The sequence below is a fragment of the Triticum urartu genome, chromosome 6A (genome assembly GCF_056163025.1).
Source record: "Triticum urartu cultivar PI428250 chromosome 6A, HENAU_Tu73, whole genome shotgun sequence".
Taxonomy (NCBI): Eukaryota; Viridiplantae; Streptophyta; class Magnoliopsida; order Poales; family Poaceae; genus Triticum; species Triticum urartu.
In genome coordinates, this window is record NC_141878.1 from 552920984 (window position 1) to 552940376 (window position 19393).

The window sequence follows — 19393 nt, forward strand, 5'->3', positions numbered from 1 at the left end:
ATTATTTTTCAAAGTTAAATCCGGAAACAAAAGCATTTCTTATATCTATGGACGAAGAGAATGTTTGGCGAGGCCACCTACAATGGTTATCGATAGAGTTGCAAGCGGACGGCGCAAACGCGACTGCCTGCATCCGTAGTTATCAATATTTTCTCATAGCTGTCACACTGAACATGTGGATATGCGAGAAAAATGCAAACTACTAAACCCCATTGCATACGTCACCTCATCACGCATTTTGCACATATATAGAGATAAAGTGTTCACTTCATTTTTTTAAATAACTGGCTTAATATCGTCTTTATATGCATCTTTGATCATTAAATTTTGTAGAGATACATTATTGGGGAATCGTGAAAATGTTTTAATGACACATCAAATAATATTAGTTTCACGTTACTAATATATAAGATATGATGATCTTAGAGTATCTACAGCCGGGCATCCCAAATTTGCCTCAAACGCCCGGGCGGACGGCCTGGTCACTGACCGGTCACAAAAAAAACGACCCACACGGACGCCTCAAACTGGCCTCAAACGTTCAGCCTGACCGACACCCCTCATATCCAGCCCAAATCTAGGGCGAATATGGGGGTGCCCGCCACGTTGAACCCGATCCATGTTGGCCCACCCGATCCCACATACATTCGTCCCAATCCGCCAAGCTCCTGTCTGGCAATCTCCGGCCTTCTCCTACATGGCAGGCAACAAATCTGGATCCTACACCTTCAGATCCATTGACCCCGAGCTCATCCCATGCAGCCCCAAGGAGGAGATGACCGCCGGGCTTGTGCTCCGTTGCTCCCGGGAGGAGGCCGCCCGACAACAACGCTTGGATTCCTTTCATTTGGAATTTATTGCGTCCGCCCAAATGGCGCATGGATCCACCACAAGGTGCGGCATCGCTGCCTCATCGGAGGTGATGCAGCCCGTCTGGTGTCCGAACTCGGTGGCGTGGAGTCGCGTTCTCTGTCGTCCCGTATAGTGGATCAGTCTGGGTGTGCAACTGTGTTGTGGTGGATGATGTCGGCTCGTCCCAGGACGGGACAGATCCATCATCGATCTAACGTCCACCGGCACCGTTAGGGTTCCCGGCTCCGACGAGAAAGAGTAGGCCATGGGAGACCTCATCACCTTGAGTTCCGTGAGCCGGCTCGTGTCCCATGTACTACTCTACCTAGTCGGGGACTAGACCAACACTCCAGATAGCGCAACCGACCGCCGGACATGGACACGGCGGAGCCGAACAGGCTTCGCCTAAGATTAGGTTTACATTGCATGTTATAGTATGGATTTGAGGTTTCTAATTTGAAGTATCCCGTTGTGGAATTGATTATTTGAGACGTGACCGGTCATTGTCCGCGAACATGTGCGGGCGCGTCCACAAACGTTTGAGGGATCAAATTTGCCAAGTCCGTTTGTAGATGCTCCCATGTTTGCTCCCATATGATGACATAAGATGTGTCGATGATTCACGTTTGATGCCTTTGCCATTTCACCACCATGCTCGAGGGGTGTTAGAATAAATTCGAGGTACTCCGTCGATCATCCGAGGACCAAGCAATCATACGAGCACGACACCGAGATTTGTTAACGAGGTTCACCGATATGGCTACATCCCCGGGGCCAGACTACGGGCGCTCCTCCCCGTGACACCGTCACAATACCGCACACCGGCCACCCGGGCACCGGCACACGCCGCCGGCTCCCCCTTGCGTGCCTGTGCTATTATGTTGGCATAGGTTACAGTGTGTGTCTAGCCCCGCTATATATGAGAGGCCTAGGATACAAGTGTCCTACTAGAACACGACTCCATATCCTATCTAAACACCATACAACTACAAGTCCAACTGTAACCTACCTTGTACACAATATTCAACACAACTCTAACAAACTCCACCTTGGCGAATATTCTCCACCACCTTGAGTTCGTCCATGTGTCAAACTTCCATGTACATTGGACTTGAGCTTATCCCATGAGTATCGCTGCAACTACATAGACTCCATGTGACTCCACCTGCAACTTGTAGTCCCTTCTTTTCTTGACCACAGTCAACACTCGAGCAAAATTAAGTTCCCCTTGCTCTAGTTTGTGCTCCCAACTTCCAGAGTATCCGTTCAGCGCCATCACACACCGATCACTGACCTGCGTGAAAGTAAACAACTCACATATTAGATGTCAAACATAAGAGTTACCTGAACTCAACATCACCGCTCCTTTCTTGACCGCCTGACTGAAACTTGAAGAAATTTCACCATTGCTTGAGGTCATCCCGAGTCAAATTTGTAGTTGTCTCACCACATGTATGACCACCAGAGCCCTGAACCGTCTTCATGTTCCGTGCGTACCGCATGCCTCGCCGCTATTACCGCGTCGAGCCTCCACTGTCCCGGTCGAGTCTCAAGAGTTGCGAACCCACACCACTCAACCTCTACTTCAGAGTACCACCGATCATCACCGACCGATGACGAGTCTCATGCTTCCATCAAACCACTGGGCTCCAGTCTAAACTGCATGTCGCTCACTTTTCTCCCTTGCTGAATAGGCTTCGATTCCCTGGATCCTTACATCGTAGCCCCTCAATCCAGCTCCACCTTCAACATGACTCCATGGTGATTGTACGTGCCACCCCGCGCCTCGTCGACTCCAAACTCTTATGTGCACCATCTTGAATCAACCCCGCGCCATAGTCTTGTTGAAGCCACACAAGCCCTCGGCCTGCGCCGCGTGTTTCCACGCCCAGAAAACGATCACCATCGGCATCACGCTCCTATGTCGCTGTCGCCGATCCCACCACCGTCTTCTATACCAACCGACTTGCATCGATCCGTCAGACTGCCTAGTCCGACCCAGCCGAACTCGTTCGACTATATGACACGTTCGAGGCTCCCAAATCGTCTTTCACGAATTTCCATCCATCACAAAATAATTCCATCTTAGCTGACCTGATTTCCTGCAATGCCTTCAAGCATCCATGTTGTGCCAACAAATTTCCCACCCTTGTCTGTCATAACCCAAGGTTTTCTGTCCCGTTGAACTTCTCCACCTCAAACCAGGTACCCATTGACGGCATGGTTCTTCGTATAACTAACCTAGTGAAAAAATAATTTGAGCTTTCCATGCAATGTCCCAAGTACACGAATAGACCTCCGCGTACTACTGGCAAATTCCAACCAAAAAAACATTCTGGTCTTCTCGCGTAGCTCCCTTGACACAAATTTTTAATGCTGGCTAGTTGCCTTTGCCTTGCCAACGCCTACGCAAATAGTACTTCTGATGGACACGCTTGATAGATCTTTGCCGTTGACTGATTTGCCTGCCTGTCCATGTACTATGGAGACTCGGTCTTCTTTTGTTTCCAAAACAAATCTATGTCTGTTGTCCTTGCACATAATCAGTCCAGCTTGGCCTCCCAGCGCTGCACTCCACCCTTAGACATCCGGCTCCACCCCTGCCACACGGGCCTTGCTGCATGCACCCGTTCGTGGGCAGCCTCCAGCCAGGTTACGTGTCTTACAACACGCGTCGTTGGAGCGCCTCGCTCGCCACACGAACTCCTGGTGCCGCACGGACTCGCTGTAATAACGCCGGATTGATCACGAAGGCCTTCCACGCCATCGCCGCTGCTAAACCGATCCAGCCGCCGAGAACTCTCTGCGATCGCTTCTTCCATACACGATGCCGTCTTCCCGAATCTTCAACTCGTGCAACCATGATTCACCGACGCGACAACTTGCTTCCATGTCTCCAATCACACGCGTTGCACCTTTGTCAGATCCCATTGACAGCTTCCACATGCTCTTCTCTAAATCAATGATCCACAACCTCTGAACAACCTAGCTCATGATACCACTTGTTAGAATAAATCTGAGGTATTTCGTCGATCATCCGAGGACCAAGCAATCACACGAGCACGATACCGAAATTTATTAACGAGGTTCACCGATATGGCTACATCCCGGGGCCTGACTACGGGCGCTCCTCCCCGTGACACCGTCACAATACCGCACACCGGCCACCCGGGCGCCGGCACACGCCGCCGACTCCCCCTTGCGCGCATGTGCTATTATGTTGGCATATGTTACATCGTGTGTCTAGCCCCGCTATATATGAAAGGTCTAGGATACAAGTGTCCTACTAGAATACGACTCCATATCCTATCTAAACACAATACAACTACAATCCAACTGTAACCTACCTTGTACACAATATTCAACACAACTCTAACAAGGGGGCGTCCCTGATTCTTATGTTAATGCTTGGCGCGTCACGCTTGTAGCATGTAGCGCGACTGCCACCCTATATTAATGTTCTATGAAATGTTATGAGTCAAAATTAGAAAATTTCTACTACAAGCTTCTTAGAAAGCCGTTTATGTACAAAGGGAGATAATAACAAAATTAGATATTAGTAATTGTATTAACCACACTGATATACTATTGAAAACTCCCAAGATTTACCAACTTAAATCGTGAATTTCATTAATAAAATATTAATGACATGCCATAGAACTAGAAAAATAAAATTGTATTCAAAATAAGTTTTTAATGTATAATTTTTACGGCACCCAACATAATTATCAGCCCGATTGATGATCAAAATAAATATAGAAATATGCAATGATCCTATAAGTCCTACGAAATAACACAGTATTAATTTATACCTATATTTATATGAAAAGACCGGTCAAAGCTATCCAGCTAAGTCTAGCCTAAAACTGTGCTGGACAGCTATGACCAATTTAACTTAGTTATTATCACCACCGACACCTTCATCACCATCCATCACCGCTTTGGCACATCTCCCCATCTCTCTTCTCTTTTATTTATCCATTGAGATGTGTGCTGCGCACAAAACGGTGCCGCCAGTTTTGTGCGCGGCCGCACGCCACGTCTGAAACAGAGCAGCACGGCTCGCAAAGTACTCCCCAGTGTCAGTTCCGTTGGTAGAAAACCATGCGCGCCCGGTCAGAAATACACGTCCCGGCGGGCGCACCGCAGTAGCACCGTCTTGAAAGCCAGCGAGGGGCGGACGAGCACGCCGTCGCCGCCCTCCGCCTCGGGCTGTCCTCCTCTTCCTCCTCCCACCTCTCACGGCAGGGAGACAGTGAGAGCGGGCGTGCCGATCTTCTGGCATCAACAATGGCGGTGGGCTCTCTCTCTCTCTCCCTCTCTCTTTCCTCTCTTGTCTGGCAATTTGTGGCCTCGTTGATCCGAAGTTTTTCGCACTCTGGATCATGGAGGTATGCGAGGGTTTCTATCGCACGGAATATCCTGCGCACACACTGTCAGCAAAATTTCCATTGACTAGAAACTCTGAAAGATTCCTCTGTTTCTCAAACTCTGTCCCGTGTGTGATTCCTGTTCTGCATATGGGGGGTTTTCTGGTTTGTTCGATCGAGAACATGTATATTCTTGAAGCCATATAGCGATTGATGGCGATTAGATAGAGGAAGGGGATGGAACTACGCGCCTGGACTGGTCTAATGGACTGCTAAGTTGTGACTTGTGAGGGGGAAATAAAATTCCCCACACGCCTCTCGGTCTCAAAACTCAAATCCTGAATCCCTAGCTGCACGACCGCAAATGCGCGTTGAGCTGACTGGATAGAGGCCGCCAAGGCTGCTGCTGCGGCGGCGCCGCTGGTCTGACAACCACCAGCAGCAGCAGATACTAATTCCTCGCCTTTTCATTTTGGATTCTGGTGATTTTTTAATCTCTGCTGCGTGTTATTAGAATAGAACCTGGGACTAATTAGAACTGGGATTTAGAAATTCAATGTCCAAATGTGATGTTGTAGGAAATTCATCATGCTTGTGTTGATGTACTAATCAATTTCAGTATCAAAAGCTAAAACCATTGTTAATAGTTTCAAAGTCTTTTTAGTACGTTTTCTCGTGTCCTGGTAATCGCATTTCATGGATCTCTTTTCTGGACCTTTTATTTTGTTGAGCGGACTTGCATTTGCCTTGATAAATCTCGACCCTAAATTAAATGCCCCCCCCCCCCCCCCCCCCCCCCCGGGGGGAAAACCACAATTCTTGGCTCTGCCATATTGCAGTGGCTGGTTTCCTCAATATGTTTGTCATTGTCTGATCATGTATCAGGGGATTATGCCCAATAGGATGGTGCAATCATTTGCTCAAAAAAATTAGATCCTGCAGTCATTTGTACTGATTCCGCATCTGCGATTTCGACTGTTGCATTGGTCTTTGTGAGCAAAAGCTTGTCTCGCTTCGCAGTTACTAATTCCAGTGCCACCATTTGTGTAGCTTTGCTGCTATAGCTCTGCTGCAACGGGTTGTGTCGCGCCATTGCACATAGCTGTAAGCTGGATGTCTCTAGGACATCAGTAGTTCTTCCTGAGGCAGAAAACCGATCAGCGATGGGTGCACCGATTTCTGAATACCACTAATGCATTCAGCCTGGTCACGAGCCTCCCACGGAATTCTGTTATATCCTGTCAACTATAACGATCATGTGTCTCAAGAAAGATGCTCTTCCTGACCTGTTAAAGCTAGAGCACTGCATCAGTTAGGCATCCCTACAGTTGAAAATTCAACTGTTGTATTCTGCCAATGGACGGTTTTTATAGCTCTGCCTTCATATTACTGTCCAGAAAACTATTCTTCCTGGCATTGGAAAGTTAGCATACTTCAGTTAGTGAGGCATCCCCATAACTGCAAATCAAACTGTTTCTAATTGCACTAATGTTATTTTTTGGGCATTAGCTTGATGTTTTGCTTTGAGAGTGGTGAAGGGGAGCTTGTTAAATAAAAAAAAGGGTTTTGCTCTCCCTTTTTGCTGAGTTCTGAACTCTAGAGCTGAATCGTTGTACAGATTTCGCACTGGAGATTTCAATTGCGATATCTTATGGTTGTTGTGGGCTTCTGGCACAATAAAGTTATTTTCCTGCACCGTTTTATTCTCTATAATTGCTTTTCTTGTGGTTTGCTTTTAATATTGATCGAGGTGTGTTTAACTCATGTCACAGGGCTTGACTAGCGACAGCAATGATAGTGATAAGTTTGAGTGGGAAAGTGATGGTGAGGCTGCGCCCTCATCAGCTCCGACCTTGAGGAACTTGGATGCTCCTGGCCCGTCCACGCTGGTACGTCAGGTAGTAACTGGTTGTGTATTTCAACATAAGAGCTAGCCATGGCTTGTTATTATTATGATCATATTGTAATATTTGTTTGTGCAACTGTCTAAAGAATTCTAACGGGTGGGCAAACGGGGAAGCAATGTCTACTTCTTTAGTCGAGGAATATGTGACAATGGGTTTCCCAAAAGCGATGGTTGTGAAGGGCATTAAGGAGATTGGTAATATTAAAAATAACCAATGTCATTTCATTTGTCTTCTTTGTGTTTGCACCTTCTGTTTTAACCATGGCTTTTGCTTTCAGGGCACAATGATGTAAATGCGTTGCTAGAGCTACTTCTCACATATAAGGTATTTGTCAATGTGCTTTATTAGTGAGTTTATCTTATGATACTTTTGCTGCTTGGTGGCAAGGATCTTATGTTATAAGGCGATATGAAATGCAGGCACTAGGTGATGAAGGTGCATTGGGTGATTGCTCTACTTCTGGCTGCGCCTGCCCAAATGTTCAAGATGATGATGATGATGATCTTGATTCCGATAACTGGGATAACGACAATGATACTGGTGGTAGAGAGCACAACTCTGATAGTTCTGGTGATGAGGTAGATGATTCTTTATCTTTAGTTATGTTGCTAGAACTTTTTAAATCATTTGTATGCTGATATATGTGAAATACTACCTCGGTCTCAAATTATGAGAGGTTTTGTTATGATATTTTATAGACTACCAAAACATCTTATAATTTGGAACGGAGGAAGTATTTGCCATGCATACCTTGAGCACCTCCTTTACGTTCTGTTTGAGCTTTGTTTATTTTGCTCCCAGCCTTTCATCACTGTAGAATTGCATTGTGAGTTTGAACACTTGATTTTAGAATTCTTCACTGTAGAATGGCATAGTTCAAGATTCTTCTTTTTATTTTCAATTACACAAAACAATCATAATACTGGAAAAGAACATCACATGCCACACTAATTGCATCAAATATCCTTCTAAGATCAACCTCAAGAAGAGCAACATCTACCTGTTAGAGCCGAGAAAAATGATGGATTTGGTCCATAAATATTCTGCTAGAAATGCATAGACGAAGTCACTAATTTGGAATTCTCAGCATGTAATATATGATGTGATAACCAGTTTTCATAAAGTTGACTGAACACAACAGACAGGGAAACAGTATGTAGTGTTTGATTTGTATTGCACCTGCTCAGCCAAAAAAAACATCTTGCCTAGGAAGGCGATAACCTGAAATGGGAGGAATGGGAATATCGTCATGTTCTCCTGAAAATACACAGATATCATCATTCATCAGTTTTTAACTTTCTATCACGCAAGCAGCATGAAGAGACCAGATAACTGTGTTTCACCACTGATATGCATCCAACACAGAGTGCCATCATATGAAACGACAAAGTTGTACATGTACCTTCAGTTTATTCCAGTCCAGCAGCACCAGTGCTTCATATTGCTAGTGTGCATAGTTGCTCAAGTGTAAAATGATGAGCATTTGTGTTCATGCATACAGTACCTTTTGTATTAACGTCATTTCAAACAGCGCCGGGGAATAAGAAGTCAAGTTCCTAAATGATTTCATTGATTTAATTTTTGATCAGTTTTTCTTTCTCTTGATTCTTGGGTAGTTTGTGCTATTCATTTCTTGATCATTTAGATGTAGGTCCCCTTCTTTTCTCTGGCCCTATACATGTCGCTATGTAGTTGTATTTCCCTATCAGGAGTCACATAGTTGGCATTAAAAAGTTAATGAGATATAACTAGTGTTTTCTAATCTCGGTTTGTTGTTGTACCTTTGTGCAGGATTTTCTAAAAGAGATGTCAGCGAAGGACGAGAAGGTAAACTTATTAGTAGACATGGGCTTTTCTGAAGATGAAGCCAATATGGCTATGACAACATGTGGTATGCCTCATTTTCAAATTGTTTCCTTGACGGTCCTTCTTTCATGTTAAAGGCACCTTGTGCTATATAAATTCCTGTTTCAATTTTCCTAGGTGTGGATGCTGATCTCTGTGTATTAGTTGATTCGATCAGTGCATCACGGGTTGCAGGAGATTGCCATTCCACAAACTTATGTGACGATCAGGTGCGTTGTGGTTTGATGTACATGTGAATACGATAACAGTTTCGCTCTTTTAATTTGAGGTAAGGACACTGAAATCTGTGACATTTGGCAGGTTATGGATAGATGCTTTGATTCCTTTGGAGAGAGAAAGAAAACAAGATTGATGGAAGAGCGCAAGAAAAAGAGGAAGCGATATGGAGGTGGAGCACATGGCAATCGATCTTCCTTGGATGGTAGCGATGATGAACCAATGCTTCTCCCAAATCCAATGGTTGGATTTAACCTGCCCGGTTATAGGCGGCCATCAGTGATGAGAATGCTTCCTCAACAAGTTATTGGACCACCTTTTTTCTACTATGAAAATGTGGCCCGAACTCCAAGAGGTGTATGGGAGACCATTTCAAGATTTCTGTATGACATTGAACCAGAGTTTGTGGATTCTATGCATTTGTCTGCAGCTGCAAGGAAAAGAGGCTACATCCATAATTTGCCAATTGAGAACAGATCACCTCTTCTTCCTCTGCCTCCAAAGACCATATTTGAGGCATTTCCTCATTATAAGAAGTGGTGGCCTTCTTGGGACCCGAGAAGACAACTCAATTGCTTGCAAACAACTGTGGCAAGTGCAAAGACGACCGAGCGGATCCAGAGTCTTCTTGCAAGGTCAGGCAATTCACCACCTCCAAGTGTTCAGAAATATGTCATTGATGAGTGCAGAAAATGGAATCTTGTCTGGGTTGGAAAAAACAAGGTTGCTCCGTTGGAGCCTAATGAGGTGGAATATCTACTTGGTTTCCCAAGGGACCACACAAGAGGGGTCGGCAAGACAGAGAGATATAAATCTCTTGGCAACTCATTCCATGTTGATACTGTTGCTTACCATTTGTCGGTGCTGAGGGACATGTTTCCTAATGGTGTTAGTGTGCTGTCCTTATTCACCGGTATTGGAGGAGGAGAGGTAGCTTTGCACAGGCTTGGGATCCACATGAGGGCAGTGGTTTCTGTTGAGATAGGTGAAGCTAATAGGAGGATTTTGAGGGGTTGGTGGGATCAGACCCAGACAGGCACGCTGATTGAGATTGCTGATGTGAAATCTCTCACACCTGATATAATTGCATCATACGTTGGTAGATTTGGCGGCTTCGACTTGGTGATTGGGGGCAGCCCATGTAACAATCTTGCCGGGAGCAACCGACACCACCGTGATGGCTTGAAGGGCGAGCAATCTTCTTTGTTCTACCACTACTTCAGAATCTTGGATGTCGTTAAGTCGGCTATGGCGAGGATGTAGGCTATGGCAAGGATGTAGCCTAAGCATTGCAGTACCCTATCTTATCACGTAGTGCTTATATCTAGGAACCGCGACTTCTTTTGTTTAGTTGCTTCATGTCCTTTTCTTTGCTTGCACTTACAACTATGTATCAAGCACTTAATCTGTGGGTTCCAGGCTATGAAAATGGTGAGCCCAATAAGGTTAAAGGAGGATGCTGCTTTGCTATGAAGCCTATTGTGAAAAATACATTGTGTCTTATGCCGCTTTCATCGTGTAGGGCCTTCAAAGTCAGGAAAGAAGTAAGGGTCAGAACTTGGGTTCTGATTTTTGTGATAGTGATTGTTATGTTTAGAGCCTGCCTAGTGCCCTGTACTCCTGGTGCACAGAATGTTAACTGGCAAAAACCAAAAATAGTAACCTCGATCTGTATTCTGTAGTGAATGAATAGAAATAATGATTATCAAACTATCACTGGAGATGAGATAACTACATTCGTGCAAACGAGTTTGCATTGGCTCTCTAATGGTGACACGTTACATAGTAATCTAGCTGCCACTGCAAAATTTTAGGACATACGTACCTTTTGTGAACTGCCAGTTAACATAGCTGTATAACAACTGCCACTGGAAAAGCCGAAGAGGAGTGGCAGGAGCAAGCGGTTGGATTGGCCCGACTCTTCAAGATCAAAGATACTCGGTCTCCTCTTCATTAAGTCACGAAATTTAGAAAAGAAAAAAACTTCATGTGCCTGACTCAGAGCCATTAGGAATAGTAGAGGTAACTGAAACACACCATTATTTAATTCTAAAGCATCAACTTATTCACTGTTCTCTTCAAATTTCTGCCAGACTGGAGAAAAGAATGATGAGAAAGAGAGGAATGAATGGAGATTCAATTATTATGAACTCTGATGGAATCATTAATGTTCTCCAAAATTTTGGTACTAGAAGGACAAATATTCCTCTCATATACTAATTGCAGGGATTCTTCAGCATGTAAATTGTTAACAAAATGGCATTTAAATTCAAACCATCAGCTCGTTTAGATTCCTCGTGCAGTATGGAATCTACATTGTCATTAGTTTTAGGTATCTAAAAGGGAGCCTCACGGTATGATATTTTTATTTCTACTTTACAGAAACCGCACATTGGTTCAATATGCTATTGTTTACTGAAGAACGGGGAAAATGTAGAGATCATGAAGACATTGCATTCTGCGATAACATTAACAAAAACCAGAGATCTGGTGATGTTTTCATTCTGTCACAAGGTAATCAAAACAAGGAAAAAGACTAACCAGTTGACACCCTCATGACAATAAAGCTAGGACTACATAATATATACATACAGCACTCAAATACAATACAAATCATGCTTTCAATCTTAAGCACCATGTATGCTATGTAAATTTCAAAAAATAATCTGTAAGATTTAATTATGATGCATTGCCAGTTATGGCACCCCATTGCAATAAAACAAGCAAAATTGCATAGGAAAAAGAAAGAAACGAGCTTATGTATGTTCAGTAAAGCTCGTTTGTTCCATCTTTCTATGCACGTTTGTATGCGCTTTTTCTAACATAAATTGTTCACAACACACACAAAGTAAATAGCTTGCCTTAATCGGACTTTCCACCACAAGAGACAGGCTAAAGGTTTTTTTTTTGTGCTGTACAGTGTTGCCTGAATATGAAAGGGTTACATGTACTTGGTGGTGACTGGGGGCCTTCATCGACCAAACCTATGGACTCTTGTATATACATTTGCTTTTCCTCTTAATGAAAAGACGAGCAAAACACTGTTTGCATGTTTCTCTAATTTTTTGCACTATTTCTGCTGCCATATAAAACTAGACTGTCATTGAGACACTACCTCCATGATACTACACTTGATAGCCTTGATCTTAATCCTTCAGGCATTGTGAATTAGAACTACCCTAAGCTCATACATTTCGGCTTCTCGGAGGCCTCTCTTCTCATTAAAGTGCATGTATACATTTCAATGTTTCATGGTAGTTGTGTTGTCCTGTCGCCATGTATAATGAAATTTAGCAGTAAGAAGTGATAATTCTTAGTCTTAGGTTGGTTGCAGATACAGATGCTCCAGAATGTTGTAAATTTGATTAAAACTGGGGTGGCTGAAATCCCCCGTCAAGAACTCATGAACAACAGTGTCTACTTCAACCCAGCTGAGCCCTATATCTTTTTCAACAACATTTCCCCTCATCAGTCGTCGTACATCCTCAACAGAATCCCATCGCTGGTTTCGAGCTAGTGTGTTTGCAAGGAGAACGTAGTTGCCAGCATTCATGGGTTCGATCCTGACGAGTTCTCTTGCGGCGACCTCGCCTACATCAACATTGCAATGCTTCCGGCAGGCACTGAGCAATGCTCCCCAGACACCTGCATGTGGCTTCACCGGCATTACCTTCACAAAGGAGTGTGCTTCTTCAATAAGCCCAGCTCGGCCATAGAGATCCACCATGCAAGCATAATGATCTGCAGATTTCTGAATTGCGTACGTTGTTCCCATGGACTCAAAATAGTGCTTTCCATCGTCCACTAGCCCAGCATGTGCGCAAGCTGATATCACGCCAAGAAATGTCACTGCATCAGGCCGCAATCCTTCCTCAATCATGTCATTGAAAAGCTTCAGTGTATCTTTGCCATGTCCATGTTGCGCAAGAGCAGTGACCATCACATTGTAAGACACCACATCCTTCGGACGTGTCTCGCCAAACAAGAAACGAGCTTCAGTAATGCAACCGCACTTTGCAAACATGTCGATCAAAGAATTCCGCACATGGCAGTTCATCTCGACACAGCCCTTGTGTAAAAGTCCGTGCACCTGCCTTGCAACTGACAAGGAGCCTAGCTGTGCGCATGCGGACATCAACACGGCCATTGTTGCAGCATCAGGGTGGAAACCCACCAGCCGCATCCGATTGAACACCGCTACTGAGTCAGCCCACAGCCCTGCCTGGGAACACGCGGTGATCATCATGTTCCAGCTGTGCACATTCCTCTGCGGCATCTGATCAAACAGGCCCCTCGCGACGCCAGCATCGCCTTGCCGCAGGTACCCTGACATGAGCGTGTTCCAGGAGATGAGGTCCCTCTCCGCCATACCGTCGAACATTTCCTGCGCAGCCTCCACATCCCCTGCTCTGGCATAACATGCTACCATGGCGTTTCCAACCACCACGTTCCTCGCAGGCATTTCATCGAACACCCTCCTTGCGTCCCTCACCAGGCCAAGATTCCCATACGAATCGAGCAATGCAGAGCCCACGTGCACGGAGGAGCCTAGGCCGGCCTTCACCAAGAACCCGTGCACCTGGCACACCTCGCAGACCCCTCGGAGCGTCGAGAGGGACTTGAGCACGGAGCTCACGGTGAAGGCGTTGGGTGGCGGGCCTGACCGGAGCATGAACCGGAACAGAGCGAACGCCTCGGCGGCGAGCGCGGGGGAGGAGGCGTGCTTGGCGTAGGAGGAGATGGTTGCCGTCCAGAGGTAGACGTTGGCGGAGGCGGCGGGGACGCTGTCGAAGATGGCGCGGGCGTAGCGCGGGGAGGAGGAGGATGCGGCAAGGAGGGTGACGGCGGCGCGGGCGGGGAGCGGGAGGCCGCGCAGGAGGAGCTGCGCGTGCAGCTGCCTCGCCGCGGCTGGGGTTGTCGCGCGGTTGGCGAGGCCGGTGAGGAGCGCCGGAAGCGGGGCCGCCGGCGGCATGCAGGCGGGGGCGCCGGAGCGGGGCGGGAGGAGGTTTGCTGGCGTCGTGAGGTTTCAAAGGACTCCAAATTGGTTGGACCCACGAGGCAGTCTCACTCCCTCACTGATGAGGTCTCTGTTCTATTTTTTTACTAGTAAAATAAAAATAAATTGCATTTTCCATCCCTCAACTTATCGACAAGTGATGCTTTCGTTTCTAAACTCTCTTTCAACCTTCAATATATCAACTTTTTATTTTCGAGGGAATGCCATCATGGCTAACTTTAATGATTAACTCTTAATATCGGTTAGATTTAGCATCTAAAGTTGATATTGGATCTGTACTAAAAAACAGTTGATATGGATCGGGCAAGCTTGGTTTTGACTATTTTGTGCGTAATCTTTGTATATGTATGTAAAACTTGTTGCCCGGGGGTAATTGATGCAACTTCGTACAATGATCCGAGGAGGTAATTGTTTCTTGGGAGTATTACATTGTAGATATCTGCGTAGTAATGCCCTAAAACCATCATTTGAATTCTTCATGGTGCATCACGTGAAGTGAATCAAATGGCAGTTATTTTGTCCACTAAATCTCAAAACCATCCTTTGGAATAACTCACAAAGGCACACACTAACACTGAAAAATGTCAAGTACGGGGTAAAATTAGTCATTTCTTGTAGCATGAAAAAACTGGTAACCATCACCAGACCAAAAAATTTAAAGTTGGCTCACCAACTTGCCACCTTTTTTGAAATATTTTTCCAACCAAACTACTCCTCTGATCCATCTAGCACTAATACACCTAGATACATCCGTTTGACGGCAAGTAATATGGATCGGACGGAGTACCGATTTTAGGGGCAGTTAGCTTCACGCCACCCAAACATAGGTTGTCCTTACACAAGTAGCAAATTGTACAAAGACAAGCTATATTGTTGTCAATAATATAAGTTGACAAAATTAAAATTCTATGTTCAGATTCATTTAGGGGAACATGGGTATTTATTCATGTCATGTTTATGCCCTACAAGATACATCATACAGAAGCTTGGGAGGAATAAAATGGTCATGTGTAATGACAGGCTAGATTTCCATTTGTGTCATCGATATGACATGAGCCCCGTCATTGGTGATAGGTGATGTTGACGGTTGCAACTGCATTTTTGAGTTCGCTTTGACAGAATTTTTGGATGTTCCTTTTTTCTTTTCTTTGTGGGTCGGTGTTATTGTGTGCTTACTTCGTACAAAGGCTGAATGTGTGCTCTTGATGCTTGTATCATCTTGATGCGGCATTATGAGTTGTACAATTCACCTTTTATGAAACAAGATACGATTGACAGCTCTTGCGGGAACCTGGGCGAATGATTCGTTTTCCCTAGGGGGAGTTTCCCGGCGACCCTAGCTGGCACAACAAATTATGGAACATGCAGAAAAATGGGTTAGGCCCAATTAGCTGTTTTTTTTTTGAAAAAATTGCCATGTAAAAACAATAATGCATAGTAAGTTGCAAAAAAATGTCGTTTTTTAAAACCCAAAAATTGTGAAATTCCCATGAGACTATGTGAAACACTATTAAATTTACAATTGCCATGTTACCAAGACGATATAATTACAAAAACGAAAAATGGTTTGAAAGGAAAAAAAATCTATACCCATGGCAATTTTGCCATGGCATATTGTGTTATGCTGTGAAATTTTCCATGTTCCAATTTTTTGCCATGCCACAAATTTCTTTTTTGCCAAAGTTCAAAAACTAAATTTGCCATAGTCAAAAAATAATTTTGACATGGTCAAAAAACTATATTTGCCATGGTAAAATACAATTTTTTTGCCATGGATGAATTGAAAAAAAAAGGGACAAAAGGAAAAATAATTTTGTCATATATCTAAAAAAAATTTGCCACCTAGTGAAGAAAAGGTTTTTTATTACAATTTTTTCATCTATGGATTTATTGTAATTTTTGTGTGCATATTTTGCCATCCCTGCTAAAAAAGTATTACCTCTGTAAAGTCTCAGAAACGTCTTATATTTATTTACAAAAGGAGTAAAATGGAGGAGGATTTGAAACCAGGTCTCCCAGGTGTACGGCCCTAACCAATTAGCTAGCCCATGCATTTGTAACATTTGTAATGAGATCATTTGCGTTTATTTTGTTGTGTAGTGAACTAGTAAAAATATGCCGTGACTCTCTTCTCTGCCTGAGATCCGTGCAAAGAAATAGACGGCCGAGAAAGGTCGTGATGCCATCATGGGCGTTAGCCAGATACCATTTTCCTAAGGATGTGTTTGGTTTATGTGACCGAGTGGGACGGCATGGGTCGGTTCTGTCCCGAAGTACCATTCTCGTGTATGGTTGACCCGAGGAACCGGAACCCACTCATTCCTGGAACGGCATATTCGGTCGATATGCCGAACCAGGTCGTTCCTTCGAATTGGCCGGACGACGCGGAACGCCTCAGTCTCACGCCTTCCCCTGACTCTCGCTCACCCCCAATCTTAGCGCCGCCACCCCCTCGTCTCTCCCCACTCGATCTGCGACGCCGGCGGCCACCCCCCTCGTCTCTCCCCCTCGATCTGCGACGCCGGCGGCCACCCCCTTGTCTCTCCCGCTCGATCTGCGACGCCGCCGGCCGCTCCCTCCTCTCTCCCTCTTCGGCTTCGACTATCCCTCTCTAATGGCGTGCACCAGCAGCGCGACAGCAGACTAGCAGTGCGAGCAGAGGCGGCTCGCGTGGAAGAGAGGCTTGGCGACGGCCCATTTGGCCGAGAGCGAGCCGGCAAGGAAGCCGTTGCAGACCTCTGCGCCATGGGGGTGTTCACCGCGGTGTGCGTGCTGACTGTTCTGGTGCTGTACGCCGTGCAGTTCGAGAGCTTCATTTTCTTTTGCTAGTAAAAAAGAAGGAAAACTTTTGCTACTGATTGTAAACTGCAATTAGCAAATGCGTGTGTTGCAATGTCGAGTATGAACTCTGAATTGTTGGTGCATGAGCGAGTCTGAACTCTGAATTGTTCGTATATGCCAGAGTCTGAACCAGGAAGGGTGGATGGTAATGGCAATTATTTCTTGTGTATAGTGACAAAATTTATAAATTGTCCAAACTATAATAACAATTGAATTTTCGCTGACAATTCAAATAATTTATTGATAAAAAATATTGTTCTATTTAAATGCGGCAATTCCGAGAAATAATCTCTCCATTTCTAACCAAATTCATTCCGTTCCATTATCCTAACCAAACACTGGAATGTAGCCATTCCGTTCCACATAATTATCCTAACCGAACATAGGGACGGAACCAACCCGCTCCAGTGGAATGGAACCGTTCCATTCCATTCCACTTCGTTCCCGAATCGAACATACCCTAAGGATATGGTTAGATCGCCATGGACTGAGACTTAACAAAGTCTTAATCAAGTTAAAACATATAAAAATAGTTTTTTTTGCATGAATCTTTATGTAAGAGCTCATGAATATAACATCGACCCAGACTTCATTAAATCTCAGTCGACCAAAATGTCCGATTGAGCAATGCAAAACATACTGTTACTGTTTCACGAGCATAAAACCGTCTGGTTGGGATAAGGACTACATGAATGAATGCTGCTTCCAGATAACCCACAATTAAGTAATTTCGATGGATTTGGATCCGGTGAACATCTCACATGATTGTTGGCTCCTCCACAACGATCGATGCGGCTCAACCGAAGATGAATCTGACGCCTTTACTCATCCAGCCAACTCTGACGGACATGAAATTATAGACGGACGCCTACTTATTCGCGACTCCGATCACCGTACTTCACAGTACACAACACCGCCGCCGCGTATTTCTCTCCGTGCAACGATGCCAGACCACTCGCGCTTCTGTGCGTCCAGCTCGCCATCGTTGCCACCGCCGCGGCGTCGCCGGCGAGGGAAAAGGAGGAGGAGCGGTCCTGCTGCATCGTGCATGTCGCTCGCACGCACGCGCCGCCGCTGCCGTGCCGTGGCCTGCTCAATACCCGGGCGTACGCCTCATTCCTGCGTGACCGCATGCCGGCGGACATGTCCCTTCCGGCGCCGCGGGTGCTCTATTCCTACTCCCACGCCGCCACGGGCTTCGCGGCTCGCCTCACGGGTCGCCAGGCCGCGCACCTCGCGGCCCAGCGCTCCGTGCTCGCCGTCGTGCCCGATGTGATGCAGCAGCTACACACCACGCTGACGCCATCCTTCCTCGGCCTGTCGGCATCGTCGGGCTTGCTACCAGCGTCCAACGGCGCCTCGGACGTCGTCATCGGCGTCCTCGACACCGGCGTGTACCCCATCGACCGCGCGGCGTTCGCGGCGGACCCGTTGCTGCCGCCGCCGCCCGGCAAGTTCCGCGGTGCCTGCGTCTCGGCTCCGTCGTTCAACGCCTCCGCCTACTGCAATGGCAAGCTCGTCGGCGCCAAGGTCTTCTACGTGGGGTATGAGGTTCAACTTGGAGGCCCGATCAACGAGACGGAGGAGTCCAAGTCGCCGCTCGACACCCTCGGCCATGGCACCCACACCGCCTCCACCGCCGCCGGCTCTGCCGTCCCGGACGCGGCTTTCTACGGCTACGGCAGAGGGAACGCCGTCGGCATGGCCCCGGGCGCGCGCGTCGCCTCCTACAAAGTGTGCTGGAAATACGGATGCGCCACCTCCGACATCCTCGCGGCGTTCGACGAGGCCATCGCCGACGGGGTCGACGTCATCTCCGCTTCATTCGTCTCCTCCGGCTACGCGGAGCCGTTTTATGTGGACTCCACCGCCGTGGGCGCCTTCAGCGCCGTCCGCAAGGGCATCATCGTCTCTGCCGCAGCGGGGAACTCCGGCCCAGCTGAGTCCACCGCCAACAATATCGCGCCCTGGTTCTTGATGACCGTCGGCGCGTCCACCATCAACCGCCATTTCCAGGCGGACGTCGTCCTCGGCAACGGCGATACCTTTTATGGCGCTTCGCTCTACGCTGGCCCGCCGCTTGGCGCTACCGAGACACCGCTCGTGCATGGCCGGACCGTCGGCTCGAAAACCTGCGAAGCTGGGAAGCTGAACGCCAGCTTGGTCGCCGGGAAGATCGTTTTGTGCGACCCTGCCGTCTTGAATGTTGCACAAGGAGAGGCTGTCAAACTCGCCGGCGGCGTCGGAGCAATCCTCACGAGCATGAAAGAATTCGGCGAGCTGGTCGTCGGCAGCCCCCACACCTTCCCTGCCACAACCGTCAC

The 19393-nt window shown here is 46.5% G+C and overlaps 1 protein-coding gene and 2 pseudogenes across 3 annotated transcripts; 2 read left to right on the plus strand and 1 right to left on the minus strand.

Moving 5' to 3' along the window:
* The first annotated feature begins 4742 nt into the window (after positions 1-4742).
* Positions 4743-10855, plus strand: LOC125516912 (DNA (cytosine-5)-methyltransferase DRM2-like). Of its 3 annotated transcripts, none has more exons than XM_087528772.1 (8): positions 4743-5148; positions 6995-7120; positions 7215-7323; positions 7407-7453; positions 7549-7707; positions 8921-9020; positions 9113-9204; positions 9296-10855. In XM_087528772.1, the coding sequence occupies exons 1-8, from the start codon at positions 5143-5145 to the stop codon at positions 10472-10474; spliced, it is 1818 nt and encodes a 605-aa protein (XP_087384898.1). In that variant the 5' UTR covers positions 4743-5142; the 3' UTR covers positions 10475-10855. The 3 variants fall into 3 exon arrangements, with proteins under 3 accessions (XP_087384898.1, XP_087384899.1, XP_048538133.2); XM_087528773.1 differs by having other exon boundaries at positions 6995-7111; XM_048682176.2 differs by lacking the exon at positions 4743-5148 and having other exon boundaries at positions 6986-7111.
* A 1262-nt stretch (positions 10856-12117) lies between these two features.
* Positions 12118-14250, minus strand: LOC125512690 (pentatricopeptide repeat-containing protein At3g29230 pseudogene; annotated as a pseudogene).
* A 3947-nt stretch (positions 14251-18197) lies between these two features.
* Positions 18198-19393, plus strand: part of LOC125516919 (subtilisin-like protease SBT1.4 pseudogene) — a 142568-nt pseudogene continuing 141372 nt past the window's right edge.